Source organism: Populus alba, chromosome 8 (assembly GCF_005239225.2).
Source record: "Populus alba chromosome 8, ASM523922v2, whole genome shotgun sequence".
NCBI lineage: Eukaryota > Viridiplantae > Streptophyta > Magnoliopsida > Malpighiales > Salicaceae > Populus > Populus alba.
Genome location: NC_133291.1, coordinates 4,977,723 through 4,998,661, shown reverse-complemented (window position 1 = coordinate 4,998,661; position 20,939 = coordinate 4,977,723). Strand labels below are relative to the sequence as shown.

The following is a 20,939-nucleotide window of genomic DNA, read 5'->3' as shown; positions in this document are numbered from 1 at the left end:
AAAAAACTGCAGCTTGCTTTAACCTCGGGTGCAGCAGCATTACTAAACGACACCCAAAACTTAACATCAAACACAAGTTTGGTTATTTGATTAAAAAATAATTATAGTTAACCTGCCAACTTTCAAAACATCATCCATTAACCACTTTAACTATCACCAATACACCAATATTATAACCACAATGATAACCATTGCCACTTCACCACTACCATAATCATCACACCACCACCATTATTATTTTTATCAGTATAATCTTCATTTTATCAATATACCATTATAGCTCTCATACACCTCTATCATCAAAATAATAATCCTCATCCCATTGCCGCAACCATTAGTTATTGTCACCGTCCAACCACTTTCGTCACCAATAAACATATTATAGTCACTATCAATATCACCATTGCCATGACAACTATCATTTAAACTATTGATACTATTACTTATCATAATCACTGCTACAAATATTATCATCATAATAACCATTATTATTTTTTCTATCATAAACACCATGAATTTTAATATCTTGATATTGTCAATAAACAACGACATCGATTGATACTTTAATTGTTATAATTTATTTATCAATTCTTAAACTCAAGCCATTTAATTTGAGTTGTCACTTTAATTATTATTAATCCCGCCATTAATTTTTCTTGAATTTCCATCTTGACCATAAAATATCTCGTATCCATTAAATTATCTATTATTTTTTAATTTTTAATACATATGAATTACATGATCACATTTAAATTCATGAACTGACAAATTAAATACACTCCTCAATTCACAAACAAATTCTAAAATACAAATCATACACTAACACAACAAAACCATCACTTTAAAAAACAAAACACTTAAACATACAAGAAAAATACAAAAACCATAAACAGAATTCAATAAACTAACTCTAAACACAAATGAGTGAATTTACTTATTTGGAGGGGTGAAGCTCGATATGAAATGGAACCAAGCTTGCACCGACGGTGGCGAGCTGAGTTCTCGGATTTTAGAGGTTTAAATTGAAATGAGCTGTCAAAATCTCAAATAAATAGGGTTAGGGCTTGAATTGAAATCAAGTAAGAAGAATAAATGTGGTTGAAGAGAGGAGTTTCGAGTTTTAAAACCACCGATCAAGTTTTCCTTGAAAATTTAACATGTTATCAATGCCAGCATTCCTTTTTATTCCTTTGCTGTTTTCAACAGAAATTACTGATGAGAACTTTCCATCCTAATTTCCACGGGTAAACAACAACAAAATATTTCTTGTTTGAACTTTTATTGGTTTTTTTTTTAAAAAAAAATTATAGCATTGTTTTGTTATTATAATAAATGCAAGGTTGATTTTGATGAAGAAAAAATTGGAATATTAATCATGTAATTAAATGAGTGAATGCACGTGGAAGATTTTCTAACTGACTTTTAAAATTATAGTGGACGCAAGCATGATTTCCTTGAAAAAGAAATGCTGTCAAGGTAGATAAACCAAACAAATAGCAATAAATAGAAGCTTGCATTATAATATAGAACTGAAATCCAACCAAGCGTGAAGGGTTTATTGATTTGAAAGTAACAATAAATAAACTCTAATTAGTAAAGCAAGTTAAATGACACAAGCAAATATTGTCTACCGCGAACAGGATGCTGAAATCTTTCAAATATCACATGCAGTGACAGTTTTTTTTCATGTTAAATATTTATTAAAATACCCAAATTAACTTGACATCAACATAAAAAATCACGATGAAAAAAATAAAATACCTCTAAAAAATAGCTTTGTTAATTTAGAAACGAGGTAATTAAACAATTTAACTTTAATAAAAAAACAAGAAAGATATGAAAGACCCTGCCTGGGCTTAAACCGCCCTTTTTTGTTTCGGGATATATTTAAGTAGTTTAATTGTTATAGAAAATTGAAAAAACCAATCTACTCCAAAACAATTTGAAAATAACATTGATTCATGGTAAAAAAATCATCATGCCTTTAAATCCTATCTCGATGTCTGTTTTTTTAGCCAAGGGAATTTTGTCAGAATACTACTCTAGTGAATAATATTTATTAACCAGTAATGTATCAGAGGTCGGATAAAAAAAAAATTAACATAAAAAATTATTCAAGCATTGCAAGTGTTTTTTCTAGTAAAAAAAAACAATGTGAGGAGTACTGATTGATCTAAAAGGTTCAAAAACAATTTAGATAATTGATAAAAACATAATTTGATTAAAAATAAATATTTAAGATAATGTTTTTTTATATAAATATTAAAATAATAACATATTGAATTGATTAAAGTTAACCCGAACTAACCTGTTAACGCGCATGCTGAGTCATGAGACAATGATAACTCTACTAAAAATAAATCATAACAAATTACAAAAACCAATTCACAGTAAACCAGATGCTGCATTATGAAACTGAAAAAAAATATCCATTATAAAAAATGAAAAAAAATAATGACTCGAGTAAACTTGAGTTAATTTGTCAAACTAGTATCCCGGGTCAAAAGACTAAGACAATAAAAAAAAACAAGTTAAAATAAATTACGAAGATCATTTCCTAATAAATCTAATGCTAAAAGATAAAACAAAAAAAAAAAAAACAAGTAAAAAAGGGTACAAAAAACAACTTGAGTCAACTCGAACTAATTTGCCAAACTTTTAACCCGAATCATGAGATAAAGATAATCTCATAAAAAGTAAAAAAAAAAAAAAATCACGAGCCTAATTTATAATTAATTAATTTTTTTTTAAAATTAACTAGAAAAATATAATAAAAACTCGAGTAAATCGGACTAAACTGTTAAACTTACAATTCAAGTTATAAGATTAAGATAATTTTATAAACAATAAATTAAAAAATATGAAGTGTAATTCATAATAAATTTTACATGGAATAATAAAATTAATATTGATTATAAAAACCTATGTCAAGGTAAAAAAAGAAAATATTACTATAATGAATAATATTTTATAAAAAGATTTACAACAAAACACTCCTTCTTGGTTTTTTTTTAATGTTAATTTGTTAATTGTTAATGTAGGTAGATAGTTTTCTTAAAAATAATGTCTGGTAAATATTTTCAAGGGGTATTTTAGAGTGAGTTTTAACATGTTTTTTTTTTGTTAAAAATTTATATTTTTTTCTTTAAATTTATTTTTTTAGTGTTTATAAATTATGATGATATTAAAAAAAAATAAAAAAATAAAAAAATATTATTTTAATATTTTTTCTATAAAAAACCATTTTAAAAAATAAGTTTTATAACCTTTTCAAATACTCTGCATTGGAAGGAAGGCGCCATGAAAGCAAAAAAGAAGAGCGGTAACAATTAGATCTGGAGCCCCCTGATCAAACATTCAAAAACCACTTTGCAAATCGGACGGCTGAAAACGCTCGATCAAAGCCTAACCACAGCTGGGAGCACCCAATCAACAAGGAGCGCAAGAAAAGTAAACAAACACACGAGCCACTCAACAACGTTAACAAATTAAAATAAATGATAAATAATAATAATAATAGTAATCTAAAAATCTAAAAAATACAAGAGTAAAGAGTAAGAGCCCTTTATTTTACTTTACTCCTCTCAAAAAGATTTTATTTTCCTACATCTCTCCCTCTCAGTTTTTTAGATTTTCTCTCTTCTCGATCCTTGACTCGACGTTTCTCAACTCGCTTAAACTCAGTCTCTCTTCACGTCAACTTCCCCTCCAAACCAATTACACCTCGAAGACGTTGTCGATTCGGCGAAGCTAGGGTTTCGGGTTCTTTTGCAATTTTTTGAAGCTTCTGATTGGTGAATCGTTCGAATTTCGTGGACATGGAGCTGTTTTGTTGTGTTTGGGAGTTTCTGAGATCGTGTGGTAGCTAGAAAGTCGAATTAGGGTTTCTGTTTTTGGATGCAAAATTGGGGGTTTTGTTTTGCTAACCGTGTTCAATTTCATGGCGCAAGTATAAATTTAGGGTTTTAGGGGTCATTCTGGTATTGAAGTTAGGGTTCTGGTCGTTTATTATACTAAGTTTCTAAATCCGAAGTGTTCTTATTCACTTTGATTGCTGGGGCGTATAATCGATAATTGAAAGTTCAGAGCTTTCTGTGAAGAATTTAGAGGGAACGAAGTGCTGTATTGAAAATTAGGGTTTCTGTTGTAAATTAAGCAAATTCGTGGGCTTTGAAATGCTTTGGTTTGGTTTAGAAGTTAAATTGGGCAGTGGATAAGATAGTATTGAAGATTTAGGGTGTAGACTGTTGTATGAGAACTGAAGTGGGTGGAGTTTAATAACTCGGAGGTAAGAAATGTTTTATTCACAGTTTATTTTGGCCAAGAAAGGGCCTTTGGGTACAATTTGGATAGCTGCTCATCTGGAGAGGAAGCTTCGGAAGAATCAGGTCGCTGATACTGATATTGGTGTCTCTGTAGGTTAGTTTTTATCCTCCTTTGTACAATATTTACTTTGAATTTGTTTGATTTCTTTTCGAGAAAGAAATGATACCACGACGCTCTAATGACTGATGAAGTGGAACACCACTGTTCCATGGGGCTCGTTGTTTTGCTATATTTAATTTCCTTCTGGGATGTATCTGCTTTTTTTTGGGGACAGTTGGAGCATATGGTGATATTTTGAGTTACCTGTATCTACGAGTAAAATGAAAATGACGTTATCTCTCATTTACCAAAGTTTTCTTTAGTTGTTGTAGCAGTAATAATTTTATTTATTCAGATTATTCGTGATCTGGTCATCTGTCTTATTAGGTTATTAGTCGATCTCCTGCCGTCTTTATATTTCTATCGCTTTGTGACCATTGACATTAAATTGCAATTATTGCTAGAGCTGGCTTTGCCTTTTGTTTTTTGTTTTACTAACTAGTTAAGCAAGATGTTTTTTGGCACACCACCTCTTGAACACTTGTAATATGCTTTAAGGAAACCAAAACCTTCCAATCTACTTGCTATCTAAAAGCAGAAATTAATGAAGGAAAATGTAGTATTATTTCTGTCCTAGTTCCATTGCACTGCTTAAAAATTCTTCTGACTGAGAAAGGGACCATACTCCACTTCAATTACTATTATTGCTCTTCATTCAAATCAATCAAAATAGAGTACGAGGAAGAAAACTCCAAAGCTAGCTCTTTTTTCATGGATACAACTTTGTGTTGCCAGCTTTCCAAAAGAAACCAAACCAAAACCACCATGAACAAAAGCAGAAATTTTAGCCTGAAGCCTCATTGCCACATTTCCAATGAATCAACAATAACATGTTCCTCTTCTTGAAAATAGTACATAATTGATTTGATTTATCATCGTTGATATACATGGAAACGTAAACATTACTAAAACGATCTCCCCCGTGGTAATTATGATCCATGGGAAGTAAAATAGGGGTGCTAGAAATGAAACGGATTTGCTAACAAGCTGTTATGAGCCAATGGGATCCTTCTTTATCTTCGTTATCAGTGAAAATTGTCTTTTTTGTTCAATTCCTATTACATTGAGCATAATTTGGATAGGGTAACTCATTTGGAAAATAAGAATGGTGTTTGATGTACAGGAACCAGCATGGTTAGTTCTTTCTTTGATCTGGGATGATTGTTAATTGTTGGGCCTTTTGTATTCAAATAGAAAGTGCTGCAGTAATTTATGCCGATTGAATAAATGTATCAATTCTATAGTATTAGAGAATTATATGAACCTGCAAGCATTGAGTATATTTTAATCCTAGGCTAGTGGTAGATGCGTGTCCAAAGTTAAGTTATGCCCATCTGTTACAAGTAAACATTGAAATTCAGAGCAGTTATATGAGTTGGAGCATTTGTGTAGTCTTTGATGCAGTTTGTATTTATTGTCCGTTGATTGTCTCATATATGGCACATTGATGCTTAGTTGTTCATTATCTTCAAAGAATTATCATCTTTGGTTCCTCTGGCCTTAGTTTAAATATAAACTTTGATATTTCCTGCTTTCTATCTTCCTTCATTCCATGTTCATGCTTATCTTCTGGTAGCATCATAGTCGGAGATTCATTTCAGTGGATTTGATAAATTTCAATTTGGCTGCTCACTGCTTCCTGTTTTTTTGATTATTCACTCTTTCTTGGCTCATGTATCTTCTGTTTTTGAGCAGATTCAATTCTTTTTCCTGACGTACCAATTGCACTGAGATTGTCTAGTCATCTTCTGCTTGGTGTGGTGAGGATATATTCTAGAAAGGTGAGTTACCTTTTTGATGATTGCAGTGAGGCTTTGCTCAAGGTAAAGCAAGCTTTCCGCTCCACTGCTGTTGATTTACCACCAGAAGAATCAACTGCCCCATATCACTCCATCACCTTGCCAGAGACTTTTGATCTTGATGATTTTGAGCTTCCAGACAATGATATTTTTCAAGGGTTAGTTCCAAAACATCCGAATAATGTTGATTACTGAAGCTAATCTGTTGTAGATCATGGTTTACTTTTGTAGTTCAAAAGAGCTCCAGATACATGCTGCTCTGGCGAAGATCTGGAGTTGATTTTTTTGCTTGTGGGTTCATTCTTAAAAGGGTCCAACCATTATATGCACTGGTCTTTATCCATTAATTGTTAGATGCCTGACAATCTAAGTTTTTCAAGTTACTGCATGGCCTGTTCTGCTGGATTAATTATATGGCTTGATTTTTTTTTTTGGTACTTGTATGGTAATGTATCGCTGCAAACTTCTGATGATTGTAGAATATTCAGGAGAATTTCAAAGTGTTCATTTTACCTGTCTATTGATTGAATATAGGTCTGAATCATAATATGTTAATTTCCTGCTAGGAACCTATGATGCCTTTTTATCTGGATATTGACACAGCACTTTCTTGCAGCAACTATGTTGATCATCACATTAGTACAAGGGAGCAGATTACCCTCCAAGACACAATGGATGGTGTTGTCTACTCCACATCACAATTTGGATTGGATGGTTAGTGTATGCCTTTGCAAGTCATGGGAATATTGCATTTAATTTTATAGAGATGGCTACGCACTTAATGGATTTCTGATATATTTTGGGGTTGCTTTCAGAGCGGTTTGGTGATGGTGACACATCTCATGTTGATTTGGACCTTGAAGAGGTGATTTTCTTCTGCTTGCGTCTATATATCTTTGCAAGATGGGTTGGAATCTACATTGAATTGCAATTTGGTCAATATGGTTTTATAGTTTTACTGGTATTTAGTGATAGTAGATATGTTCAACCTTATTTTTAAAGTAGGAACCCTCATATGTGCCACATGCATGGATGCGCCACTCTGCATCTATGCATGAGATTTTCTCAATACCTCCTACCATCCATTTTTTTTTTATGGTGTTGGATAAATCTGTTTCATACTCCACTAGCTCGCTTTATTGTATTATGTGATTTCTAAATTTTCTTTCATGGGTTGCTTATAAACAGGACCTGTTCCTAGACAAGGTTGCAGCTCCAAGGTCTGATGAAGTTTCAGAGTATGGATTTCTACAACTTTGCTATCTGATTCCTTTTCAAACCTTTCATGTGATTTTGTGTTCATTTGTTCACATACTTTCAAACTCCAATTTGTTTTATTCATTTTTTGGATGGCGGGGAGATACTATTTGAAAGACAGCCTTGTGCTTGTCCCATAGATAGATGTTTTTTCAGATTGCACAGTTACCAAATGCTAATATTTTGAGTGTTATATTAATAAATGCAAATTAGAATTCATTTTCAAGTATGTGATTGAGCATAGTTCCTATTCATATTATTTATACATGGACTATGTTCTGTTATCTTTGGTCAAGTCTTTTTGCCCAATAGTAATATGTCATTATAGCTGCAGTTAATTTGGTGAGAGCACAATGCATATAAATGGAGATACTAATAAATTGCTCTGTTGCAGGATGAGTGTATCATTTGTGTGCTTTAGTTTGCATAGACACCCCTCAAGGCAAACTGTCACAGATAGGATACTAACCTTTTATCTAAGCATATTGCTGAATTTAGTGTTTGTAGTCTAGAGTATAAGCATATGATGTTGTGGTTTTGATGAGGTTTTCATGGTTGCATTTGGTTAAGATAGAGGAAATAGATAGCTTGCATGTAATGTATGCCTCCATAATAAATAGTCCATCACAAGGCTATTATTATTATTGTGGTTAATTAGTGATTGTTGATTCATGGAATCATTTACAATATGCAAAGTTTGAAAATTCAAGTTCATAGAATATGTGTGGATAGTTAACCTGGTGATTGATTCATAATGTCAACCCCCTTTTTGCAGGCTGAGTCTTCAGATGTCTGCTGAGCCATTGGAACCAAAAGTAGAGGAAGATCATGACATGATTGGAACTGCAGAAGCCATGCCAGTGAATGGTACTAGAAACAAGGTTGATATGGAAATCCGAAATATGTTCTCTTACCTCTAGTAGTCACTTATTCCCTTCACCCAATACTTTTTTTCCTCTTAATTTGGTCCATTGATTTTTGATAATGTAATTTGTTGAATTTATCATTTTTCTTGGAAGTGGGAGGATAATTTTAGCTGATGAAAATGGGTTACCCTTGTGAGCAGATGGGAAGTCAAGCTTCAAATTCTGAATCTCTGGACTATGCTCAGGCTCCTTCCACTCCTGGGTTAGTAGAAGAGCCAAACTTGTCCAGTGTTCAGGATGGTCTAGCCTGTGATGATCATTTAAAATCAGAAGATAACAATTTGACCGATGGCATAGAGAGCACTGGAAATGCTTCCAGTAAGCCAAATCATCACAGGGATGACACAATGAATTTGTCTTTGGGCAATCATTTAAACTGTGATACTGTTGTGTGCATACCTGCTGAGGAGAATGGCTGCCTTTCTGGTGATTTGGAAATCAATCAGGCAGAGGCACCAGGAGTGTTACTATCTACCACAGTGAATATAGATTGTTTAGCAGCAGATGGGACGGTTTGTGCATTAGATGGATCAGACAATGTAGAAGTGATAAATAACGTTGTCTGTAATGGTGAGGTAACTGTGCCCTCTGTCAATAAAATCAATGGGGAGTGCAGAGAATCCACAGGAGTCAGGTTACATGAACCAGATAATCTTGAAATTGCTAATGCTGTGGAAGACTTGAGCTCACTTGGAAAAGCTGTAGATGCGAATACTGGTTGTCCATTGGAATTGGCTGGTGCCCCAGAGGGTGATGCTCAGGCTCACCAAGGGCCAGAGGATCCTGATTCTTTGAGCAAAGATGTTGATGGAGAAAAGACACGCAATTGCATGGGCGTGCTCCGTGCATGCAATTCCTACACGAGTGGACCTGAAACACATGGTCTTGCACCATGTTCATTGGAGATGTCCATCGGGGAGGAAGCATGCCATGCTTCTGGAATTTCCACTAAGGTGCAAGGTTTGTTCTACAAGCTATATGAATGAACTTTGAGTAAATTGTTGTGCAAGGTGTTGTTTGAATCTTCTGCACTTGTTACAAGCTATACTTTTTAATGTTTAATGGATCTCTTACCCTTGCAGGTGAAAAATGCCATGTGACTGATGTTATACAATCAGTGGAAAATCAGATATCTGAACTCAATTTACCTGGAGAAATTCAAGCAGATGGTGGGAAGCAAGACGAGCAACCAGACATTACGTTCCCTAGTGATAATCAGTTGGAGAACTTGAATAGTTCCTTGACTTCTGAATTGCCTACACCTGAAAAGTTGCTTTCTGTACCTCAAGGGCTTCTTGATAAGCCAAATGATTTGCTGGTTGAGTCAACTCCAGTTGAAGAAATTGTAGATGGGGGTGACAGAAGCAGTGCTGGAACCAACATTACTGGAAAAAAGCGTAGTTTTACAGAAAGTTCACTAACTGTGCAGAGTTTAAATTCAGTTGACTCTTTTGGTGTCTCTAGATCAAAGAGAACCGTGGATTCCATTCCTGATGATGATGACTTGCTATCTTCTATATTAGGTATATGGTTCTTGATGCCTCTTAGAATGCCATGCTGTGACATGACTCATGAGTTTTATATATATAACAAGAAAAAAGGTTAATTGGACTTGCTTTGAGAAAAGGTGACTTTTATAAATGTGGGTATGTTTGACCTTGCATATTGTTGTTTCAGTTGGAAGAAGATCTTCAGTTCTGAAAGTGAAAACTACTCCACCTGCACCTGAAGTAGCATCCATGAAACGTGCCCGGTCTGCATCTCGTCCTAGTGCCATGAAGAGGAAGGTGCTTATGGATGATTCAATGGTCTTGCTTGGCGAGTATGACTTTTTTTTTCATCGTATTCTTGTTTTCATAAGTTACCTGTTGTCAACAGCTATTTGTAGTAGTAAATATCTATACTTGGTTTAAGAGTCTGGCAGTTAAGCAAGCCTCTCTTGCATGTTAAACTATTGAACTGATAAAATAGGAAAATTCTGCTAGCTATTGTCCTTTACAAGCCCTTTCCCCCATCCTTGTTGACCCATAAAATTTATACACTTAAATTAAGTATGTTGCTGCTGCTGTTTCTTGAAAGAGTCTCTTCTATCTACATGTTGCATAAGCTCATTGTCTTTGCAGTTCAATGATCCCTTTAGCTTTGTTGAACAACTCTGACTCCCTTTGATATAGTTGCATGAAGATAGGTTACCCAGTAGGTTTAATATAGCTTTGTGCTTTTTGTCTACTGGGCTTCAGTGACAGTATATGCTATAATTTGTTTTGAGAAATGGTGCTTGGTGGTTCAGTCTTTCAGCACCCAAGTATTTTTCTGACCCTCACTTGCATAATCAATCAGTTTAAGAATATAAATTTCAATCATGCACTAAATATATGGGTGTCCTAGAATTCTTATCATCTGTTAAATACTGCTGATGGTTTTCCATTTCCCCCCTGTCAAGTACCATACGCCAACAGTTAACTAATACTGAAGACATACGTCGCATACGAAAGAAAGCTCCATGCACACGCACTGAGATTTTAATGATTCAGAGACAATCCTTAGATGAAGACATTTTCAGTGAACCAGTATTGACTGGTGAGTGCATTTTGCAAAATCTTCAGCATGCTTGGTTGCTGTAATTTATTTATTTGTTTAAATTGTAATGATTTGTTCTGTCTGATTATGTCCTGGCTTTAGTTATAACAATAAATGTGACTCTCTCATTAATTTTGAGAGCTCTTATAGTCCCACAGTACACAATTTAGGAACATCTTTTCAAGTTGTACCAATCAAAGTTGAATAACCATGACATCCCCTCTATATATTTTCAACAGAAGAATGTTACAACAGATCTAGTTGTATTTCATGAGTGGTATGATTGCCCCCCCCCTTTTTTTTGTCTTTCAGCTTGTGCCATGAGTTTCACTTGATTCACTCCCAGATTGTGAATATGCAGGCTAAATTTCGGTTGGCATGAATTTTTTTAATAACCTTTGGTTTTCTTGCCTGTCTTTAAATCATGCATACTTCATTTGATTTTATTGTTATTCATGCAACCAAATTTCACTTGCTTATGAAGATACAAGCTGATTAAATTTTGGTCTTTCAGGTATGTCGGCAGAGCTGACATGTTTGCACAGTGAAACATTTGATTTGAGCAGAATAGAGATAGATGACAATGATGATAACAATGCTTCTGTAGTGGCAAAGGATTCTAGTAGACCAGCTGTTGCTCAAGTTAATGAATTGGAAGCAAGCACTGAACCTGTTATTTGCAGAAAAGATGTTGATGGACAACCTGCTGAGAATCTCATTTGGACCGAGACACAAGGGCAAATGAGTGCTATTGTCGATGTTTCTGATTACAGATCTTCAGAACATGGAATATTGGGGGAAATAACTGAAATGGAAGTTGATCAAGGGAATGTGGAAGTTACAGATGCTGAAAACCACTCTGCTATTCTGCATTTTGATGGATCACACACTGAACTGATTTCTGGAGATGCTGGTGACATGGTGGATGGGTTGGCTCTCATGGATGGCTTTACTGGCACAGATGGTTCTCTGCAGATGGATACTTCAATTCTGCCATCGGATATGATGGATGCTCAAGTATTTGGGGAGGTTGATTTAAGGGATGTGAGTGATGGAAAAACACTCGATGACATTGAAGTTTTAAAACATCATAAACAAAATATTGTTGCAGTTGAAACTGAATCAAGGGAATGGGAACTTTTGTTGGAAGAAAGCAAAGCTGGCGCACCAGCAGAAATCAGAGTAGATTTTCAGGCTGATGGTTCTGCACTTGCTGATGATGCAGACACATTGCTTGCAAATATATCTTCAGAGATTGGTGGATGCATTAACCTCACTTCTGTAAATGTTGACCGAACTCAGGATGATGTTGAAAATGACAAGCTAGGGGATGGTAATGAAGATGGGGGCCTAGCCATGAGCTCAGGGCATGTTGACAAGGACCGAGATTCCAATCATCTATGTAATGAAGAATTAATGATGAACCCTACATTTCCTGTAGGATCTGATACGGACTACAAAAATGCTTCTCTAAATGGTGGAGATTATTTTGTTTCTCGAGAAGCTGATCCACAGAGAATTGTGGATGCTGAAATAACTTATGCTGACCACCCTGCTGTAAGTTAAACTCCTGATATCATTTTTGTTCTGATTTTCTCTTGTAAGGCATCTTTATTAGAAATCATTTCTGTCATCTAGGTGCTTTTTACGTTTTTCTTTTTTCATATCTTTTTTTTTCCTTTTTTTCTTGTGCCTGCTTTTGTAACTGTAAAACATGATTTGGCATCTAGGTGTGTCTAAATTTGTACCTTTTTTTGCACACTTAGTTTTTCCCTTTCTGAACAATATTAGGGAACACAGTCTATTCTGTTGTCAATGAACTTGATATGTTTTTTATCTGGTGGAAATTTGTCTAGCTGTTTCTGATTCTTTTTTTTTTTTTTTTTAATTTTTCAATAAGAGATGTTTAGCAGTTAGCAAACAGAGAAGTCACAAAGTATGGCGCACAAGTAAGAAGCCATGTGTAATAGCCTGGCATGCTTTAATTTTTTGCCTTCCTTTAAATGTGTCGCAATTTGCTTCAAAAGCCAATTTGTATTTGGCATCACTTTGTCCTAGCATGGAATTATTATATGGTTATGGAGTCTCATATTATTATTGGATGAGTAGAATCTCTTGTAAATAATTCCAGCATTGGCTAAATAGATTGTCTGATGGTGCAGGATCTTCAAGATGTTGCATTTGCAAATGATACAGGTGAGCTTCTCTTTCATATTTTAATGAAGTATTTGCAAACCTAGATAATTGCGTTTCTTTCTTATAATGTTTCTTTCATCATGAACAGTCATATATATAGTAAACACTTGAACATGTTTGGTGCTAGACATTCTTTTGTAGTGTAAAATATCTAAAGCTTAATGTTGAAGAAATCTCTGCCTCATTTTTTAGTTTGGTAAATTATCAGCAAACATCATTTATGTAGGGATATTAAATTTCAAATTTAGTTGCAAAGAGCCATTCTCGACAGTGATGCAGGCATGGAGAAAATGCAAAAAAAAAAAAAAAAAAAAAAAAAAAAAAAATCAAAATGGGAATTCAGAATTATGATTTAGATTTGATATGGAGCTTATTTGGTTCATTACAGTGTTTTAGGTCCTAACAGAATAATAGTTTTATTTTTATCCAAGCCAATTAACTGCTGATTCTTTGTTTCTATAGTTTCATAATTCGTTGATATTTTCTGCATCCATCAACTTTGCTTGAAATAGGCTATAGCAGGTGTTTAGGTATCTTTTTTGGGTTTTGCGATTCAATAGTCTCTTTGGCCTTCCTGTGTTAGTCAATGGCATGGATATTTTTTGGCTTAGGACAGTGAACTGATTTTCTTTGTGAAGAATTCTCTTCTGCTTGTATGTGCTATTTGGTGGAGTTTCTGTTTTTAATGGTGGTTTGCCCATTTTCTTTTCAGAATTTTTGAATGTAGATGATGATGAGGTGGGTGGAAATGATGATGATGGCATACCAGGTCCTGAAGATGCTCGCCTTCTTGACAATAGTGGATGGTCTTCCCGCACCAGGTGTGTGGATCATGTGGGCTGGGTTTATGCTGGATGATATGGAAACAGAGTTTTGTCTGTGTGTGCATGTGTGTGTATCTGTTTGTTGGTGTGCATTCATATAGGATCTAGGACAAGGATTTCCATTGGCATGCTGGGCGTGCATACTTTCCTGTTGTGCATGGTATTTGAGATCATGCCTAGATATTATGCGGTCAAAATGAGGTATATGATATCTGCCTGATTAATGTGTTGAAATTTTGCCCTCCCCTTTCGTTTTTGGCACTTCATCTGTGGGCCTGTAGGGTAGTGTAAAGCAGTATACTGTAGCTGAGATTGCCTTATCTTTCAATCTCTATCCAAAGCGGTTCTTTTTACCCCAAAGCTTCTCTGGGTTGCTTTACAGAGTGGTGTTGGTTTTTAGCAAGTTTTGGTATATGAGTGGCATATTTGAGGAAACACGATGGCATTGCAAACTTGGGATGTTAGTTGAAAGCTTTGAATTATTTGCATTGTCATCTCTGCTATGATAATTATCACTTAATAGTGTACAATTTAATACTATCTTCACTTCCCTCCACTATAAAGAGTGAACAAACTATTTATTGGTTGTAGAGTTGTCAAGATATCGCAAGATGTTCCCTGGTTATGATGATCAGGATCATTATGAGCTTTAGACAATGTTCTCCCTTTTAATCCTTGTAATTTTACATTAAAAATACTGGCTGTGGAGATTCTTTGTTTTCATCTTCAATGCATTTTTAAATATGTTTGGTGCATTTCTAATTAAAAATTAGGTTGAATGATTACTGATAAATTGTGGATATACTCTCTTTTGCAGAGCTGTTGCCAAGTACCTTCAGACTATATTTGATAATGAAGGTGGAAATGGAAGGAAGGTCATTTCAGTGGACAACCTTCTGGCTGGTAAAACTCGGAAGGAGGCATCAAGAATGTTCTTTGAAACTTTGGTATGTGTTGCACACTTGGGTTGTGGTGAACACCATATTGTGTTTTGAAGATCTGTTAAGGACATAAATATTTCTTTCAAGTTGAAAAATAGGTGTTGAATGGGTTTGAAGGGGATTTGCATAATTTTGATGTGGCAAGGACTTGTTAGTATAGACAGGGGGCAAGCAGTTCGTTTTAAATTTTGACAGTGGCAACATAATATGGAGATCAGAGCTGTGCAAGGACCAAGACATTTTAATACAGGGTGCTTGTTTGAATATTGGAAAGATTTATTGAGAAATAAAACAGTGATGAAGAATATGCTAAAATGTATTGGATGATATTCTAGTTATCCATCTATTGTTTGCAACTTGTTTGTGTGGCGGTGGACCCTCCCTCTTCACTTCGATGATTATTGATGATGTTAATCTTTTCCCTTTTGCAGGTTCTTAAAACAAGGGATTTCATCCATGTAGACCAGTTAAAGCCCTTTGACAGCATCAATGTAAAGCCACGAGCAAAGCTCATGAAATCAGACTTCTGATCTCGGGTAGGAAAGGCAGAAACAGTTGATAAAATCAATTTAGGTCTAGTTCAGCTCGTGCTGAATGAGCTGGGGATTTTCTTTTTTCTTTTTCCCTTTTCGTCATATTTATTCCTTACTCTAAATTATTTCCTCCGATATTTAGTTGGTGTAACTGATAGTTTAACGACGCAGTAGAGTTGCATATGTTACAGTATCAGGTGTAACATTCGTAATGTGGATCATGTGTGTAAATATGTGTAACATATTAACATTTGCAATTGAAGATGCTAATTTATTTGTTTGCCTGTACAATAACTGTGCTATTTGCATTGGTCTCAGGTAGACTCGAGTGTCAGTTACTAAAGATGTCACTGCCATTTTAATTTAGTAGAAGCAATAATGGCAAGTTAATCTTTTGGTTGTGATCGGCCATAGTCGTTAGTGCTTGAAGAATTCTTCGTTGCCGCCATTGGGAATCATTAGATTGTGTTTTCCTTGATTCATTCGTGGCCCATGCAAATAACTCTGCGACCGCTTCTTCCATGGATCTTCAGTTGAATCAGTCCGTTTTCATCAAGTAAAGGACCAAGTTACTTCCATTCATTTTTCATGTAAAATAATTACCACTTCGTGGATCATCAATTTTTGGTCAAACGAACATCAAAATCATACACTACGCAGAAAATAGGACGATAGTAGTGTGAGTTTAATGGGGGCTCTTTGCCGGAAGGCTATATAGAAAAATTGTTTGGAGTGAAGCTTGGCGGAAGGAGGGATGGCGTGAATTTGAAAGGTAAGAAGGGCAAAGGAAAGATGAATCATCATCCATCTAATTGTTTGGCTAACAAGGGAAGAGAAGAACGACAATTACCTCCAATCCTTTCGAGTCCATGCTCTTACTGCCACACAAAAGATATGTCCAATCCCTTCTCGTCCATCTTTCCCAGTCCCTTCTGACAAATAGACTAACATTGTACAACTGGATGAACATTCGAGGTGTAAACTAAAGCGGGTACATATTAATGGAGATACCCAGGAGGTGCTTATAAATAAATAAAGTTCAACTTCGCCTCACATGATACAAGGAAATTTAAACCGACACTCTTTTAATTTCTGATCCAAAGCCAGTAACTAGAATCACTACATTGCACTGCACCACCAAACCACCAACATATGGAGCTGCTGCTCTCACGATTGTTTTGATTATGCACCATCTGCAAGAGTCCTCTTGGATGTGCTGATGTACAGAACTGCATCAAAGGAGTTCAAATATGGTCATCATCGAGCAGCCCTTCTAGACAGGCAAGAAATTACAATGTAAAGATATTTTAAGTTGGTACCATTATTTCCTCGTATGAAAGCATCACCATATTTGTTTTTCAGTTGGCCATTTACATATTCTTCTGTTTGTTCCATTGCTATGTTCATGTACCCATCAAGACAAGCTAAAATACCTGCACAAATAAAATGCTGGTGACAATAAGCATAACATTGGATAAAAAGAGAGAGATCAGAGCGTGCTCCATAAAGTGGGGGAGATCAAGCTGAAGCTCCAGTAATATCATAGCACTTTGACATCTGATTATTTGACTTATCATACCATGAATGTCATGGAAATTCTGGACAGCCTTGAAAAGGTTTATAGGCTAACGAGTCATTGTGTTTTCTCATACTCTTCCCATTTCTGGACAGCCTTGACGAGTAACAAGGAAATTTCACTGGTCTTACCCATGCGCACTAAGCAGGAAGTATTTATTTATACAAAAAAGCTCCTTGTAATTAATCCTTCCCTCATCAAGGCTGTGACATGACTTTAAAGAAAAACTGTTTGTCTGCTAGTAGACATTTTTGGTTCACAGATACGTTGCAGTGATGGGCAACGCCCACTGGTTCATTCTGCATTCAGATGTATATCTATTGCGCGACATTAAGCATATTAGAACCCGGACAGCATAACCCATGTCCCTAGAACGGGTTAAATTTCAATATTAAAAACACCTTGATTTCCAGTGCACAACCTTCATTAAAATGTGAAAGAAAAAACCCATTTATAGGAAAGTAAGAAGGTTATACTTTAGCTATATTTAGATAAATCCATCATCTCACCATGTTGTGGATGAAACCAGCAGAAAGGCATAAGAAAGAAAAATTTACAGATCAGGTTTATATAGAACACAACTAGAATATGCTACATAGAAAGAGAAAGTGACCTCTATAATCAACTCCAGAATTGAGCTTAACCACAACAGGCCGCCCACGAATTGATTTGAGAAAATCAGCAGGTGTTTTTGTGGTTGCCGAACCCTTCTCTCCTCCAGTTGACATTTTCTTTTTCCTGCATTTACACATCATGGGCAATAACGAAAGAATCATACATTTGACTTTAAAATCTTAAAAAAAACAAAAAAAAAATCTGAAGAATAATATCCTCAACACAATCCCAATTTGCCAAAAACATGGGAAACATAGAAGAAGACGACGACTTGAAATCCCTTTTGCGCTTGTAAAAGCAGGTAGTTACAGTTCCAAGTAGTCAGATTTGAAAAAAATGGACATGAATCGTAACTACAAACTACCTCCTGTAAGTTCTATAGTCGAATACTAAAATTAAAAAAATATAATAAAATGTTAGCATGTTAGTGTTTTTGAAGTAACAAGGAATTACCCGCAAAATAAAACTAAAAGACAACCCTAATTTGATAGCTGAAAAAGATTGAAGAATTAATAATTGGAGCTTTTTTATTTTTTATTTTACCTGAGTTGCCAAACAAAGACGATCTTCTGTTTTGGGATTAGGGTTTTAGGTAGGGGAGGAGGGACGTGAACCTGGGCTTCGAAAGAGCATATACAAATAATGGAGAAATAATGACGTGGCTACTTCACTTCGGCTTATGGCTTGCGCGTGTCTGTCACGTGAAAGCTCCTCGTCTGGTTATTTATGGAGTCCTTCTTTTCCAATAATTTCCAGACAAATACAATATTAATGAATTCTTCGACTACAAAATACAAATGAACCGAGCTCGTCCTAACTCCTAATGTTGAAATAAAATGAATTTTTATAAGTCTACGGTTAAAGCTTGTTATATGAATCATGAGCTAGTTTAATTAAGCTCGTAAATTAGGTTTTAAGCAAAACTTATTTAAAAACTTTAGGGGTGATTATTTTTTATTCGGTTTAGTTTTTATAAAAAACAATAATTAAATCAATTTTTTTTTTTTAAACTGAACCTTGTTCAAACTGACCGGTTTCAGTTCGGTTCGTTTTTTTAGAAAAAAACTAGTTTGACTCAGTTTTTTTCTGTTTTTTTTGTTTGGGTTCAGTTCGGTTTGATTTTTTCGGTTTCAAGCTTATAAAACCGAACCGAACTGGTTTTTTTTTTTTAAATTTCAATCGGTTTAAATGGTTATTTTTATGATTCGGTTTTTTCGTTATTTTTTTTTCTAATTTTCTCTGTTTAATCGATTTTTCAGTTTTTTTACTCACCTTTAAAAAGCTTGCAAACAAACTAGTTTATAAAGCTTAAAAAAATTTGGAAGAGTGAATAATTTGTATAAGATTTCATTAATTATATAAACTAATTTAACATGCAATAAAAAAATTTCTTATGAAATAAAATTTAATTAATAGGAAATTTATGTGTGTGATAGATAAAAGTTCAAAGATGTAATATATTTTGTTTAAAAATCCGTGAGATACATTGTATTTATAGAACTTTTTATTATATTGCAATTGTATAAGATTTTTATAAATATATTAAATTGAAGCCTAATTCATATATATATATATATATATTTTTGTTATATTTTGTTAACCTGAACAAATAGTTATAATCTCAGTGCTTGTTTTTGTATTTAAAATTATTTTTAAATATATTTTATTTAAAATTATTAAATTAATATATTTTTAGTGTTTTTCAATTATTTTATTTTAATGTACTAATATCAAAAAATAAAAAAAATAATTTTAAAAAATATTTTACATCACAATACTTAATATAAAAATCACGAAACATTGCTACCTGTTAACTAACTGCAGGAAAGAGCAAAGAGACCTAACCACGACCATTTAACCATAATACAAGTGATGCATTTTCAGACATAAAACAAGCACATATATAAGAAGTCCCTTCTTCGTGGAGACAATGCTCGACTAACCAGAATTATATCTGGCTAGCTAGCCAATAATTAAATAATCATGTTTAGCAGCTCAGCTCAGGCTGGCTTAAGCATGAGGAGTTTATTTTTGCCTAGCGGTATAACACTCAATAATCACGCGTTAATTATTAGTGTGTGTGTGTGTATTAGCTTGAGTGTGAAAGAGAAAATAGTACCGTTAACCGAGCCGGTTTTTGACCTAAGAAATTGCAAGGAGAACTACCATCCAAGCTGAAACTCGAGGCGTCTAGCTGCTGCTTTCTCATCTTCTATTTTGTTCGAACTAGCTAGGTTCTGCCACTGCTCGCAGGCGACCACCAACCCTATCTGCCTCACTTGCTTCTCCTGAATAAGGATATCATCAGCAGCAGCAATATGTTAAGCTTTGCATGATTTAAGAAACATAAAAGTGATGACATATAAATTGTAATTGATCCTTTCCTCTTAACAAGTTCGTCTTCTCACCTGCTGAGGCAGTTCAATTTCCTATGATGAGCAAGAACTTTGCTTCACGATATTAAATAAGAGTAAAAGTAGCCAGTGTCCAGCAACTTTAATGCAATAATTAAGCAGTTTCACCTTCTACTATTTCCTTGAAAGACAAAAAAAAAAAAAAAAATTCTCGTTTGAATAGCTAGCAACCCTTTCAAAGCTTAGTGGGGAAAGAAGTGATTACAGGTAAGAAAAGTTCATCCTAATACTTTGGAAATTAATTGGGCTTGCAAAACTTCTAATGAAACCTAATGGCGACAAATTTAGTACTTGAGTGGTACAGACTGACACACTAGCTTCATTTATGTAAACTAACACTGTTTTGAATACCATGCACAGCCAGTTCGAGAACACTTTGGATAATACAAAAGAACGCAATACCCTATATATACAGATGAAAAGACGATGAATGAATAGTGTAAATAAAAAGTTACTTATCTAGAAGATAAAACGCTTGGTTCAAGCAGAAAACAATTTGCATCGAACCTTGTACTTGCTTCGGTATATGGAAACAGCTGCTGCATGGGCCAAGTTCTGGGGGTGCGAAGCCGAATAAGGTTCCGTCGATGAGGTGTTCATGTCTTCCAGGTGCAAAAATCCCAGTGTCACGACCATGATTGCTGTTTGGAGTCTTTAAGTGTAATTCAATGCTTAACTCTATCACTAAAACTTGCAAAGCAAGTGTCTGCATAGAATGCAAAATATTTTCTGCGTGTTTTGTGAAGAAAAGGGACACTTGTGGATCAATAGTGAAAATTCCAAGTAAACTCTTCCAAAATTGACACATTAATCCACACTCGCAACAAAAAAGAATTTAACACTGAAGTCACAT

The 20,939-nt window shown here is 34.6% G+C and overlaps 2 protein-coding genes across 3 annotated transcripts; one reads left to right on the top strand and one right to left on the bottom strand.

Moving 5' to 3' along the window:
• Positions 1–3,538: 3,538 nt before the first annotated feature.
• Positions 3,539–15,758, top strand: LOC118055791 (sister chromatid cohesion 1 protein 4). Of its 2 annotated transcripts, XM_073411054.1 has the most exons (16): positions 3,539–4,419; positions 6,121–6,382; positions 6,841–6,938; positions 7,040–7,089; positions 7,413–7,462; positions 8,257–8,362; positions 8,548–9,367; positions 9,490–9,930; positions 10,085–10,229; positions 10,851–10,987; positions 11,502–12,544; positions 12,898–12,936; positions 13,150–13,183; positions 13,896–14,004; positions 14,825–14,954; positions 15,380–15,758. In XM_073411054.1, the coding sequence occupies exons 1-16, from the start codon at positions 4,296–4,298 to the stop codon at positions 15,476–15,478; spliced, it is 3,687 nt and encodes a 1,228-aa protein (XP_073267155.1). In that variant the 5' UTR covers positions 3,539–4,295; the 3' UTR covers positions 15,479–15,758. The 2 variants fall into 2 exon arrangements, with proteins under 2 accessions (XP_073267155.1, XP_034923677.1); XM_035067786.2 differs by lacking the exon at positions 12,898–12,936.
• Positions 15,759–16,459: 701 nt separating this feature from the next.
• Positions 16,460–18,370, bottom strand: LOC118055812 (sm-like protein LSM36B). Its single transcript, XM_035067816.2, has 4 exons — positions 18,216–18,370; positions 17,671–17,795; positions 16,801–16,914; positions 16,460–16,710 (listed from the first exon to the last, which is right to left on the bottom strand). Exons 2-4 carry the CDS (start codon positions 17,783–17,785, stop codon positions 16,664–16,666), a joined length of 276 nt encoding a protein of 91 aa, XP_034923707.1. The 5' UTR covers positions 17,786–17,795; positions 18,216–18,370; the 3' UTR covers positions 16,460–16,663.
• Between the last annotated feature and the right edge of the window lie 2,569 nt (positions 18,371–20,939).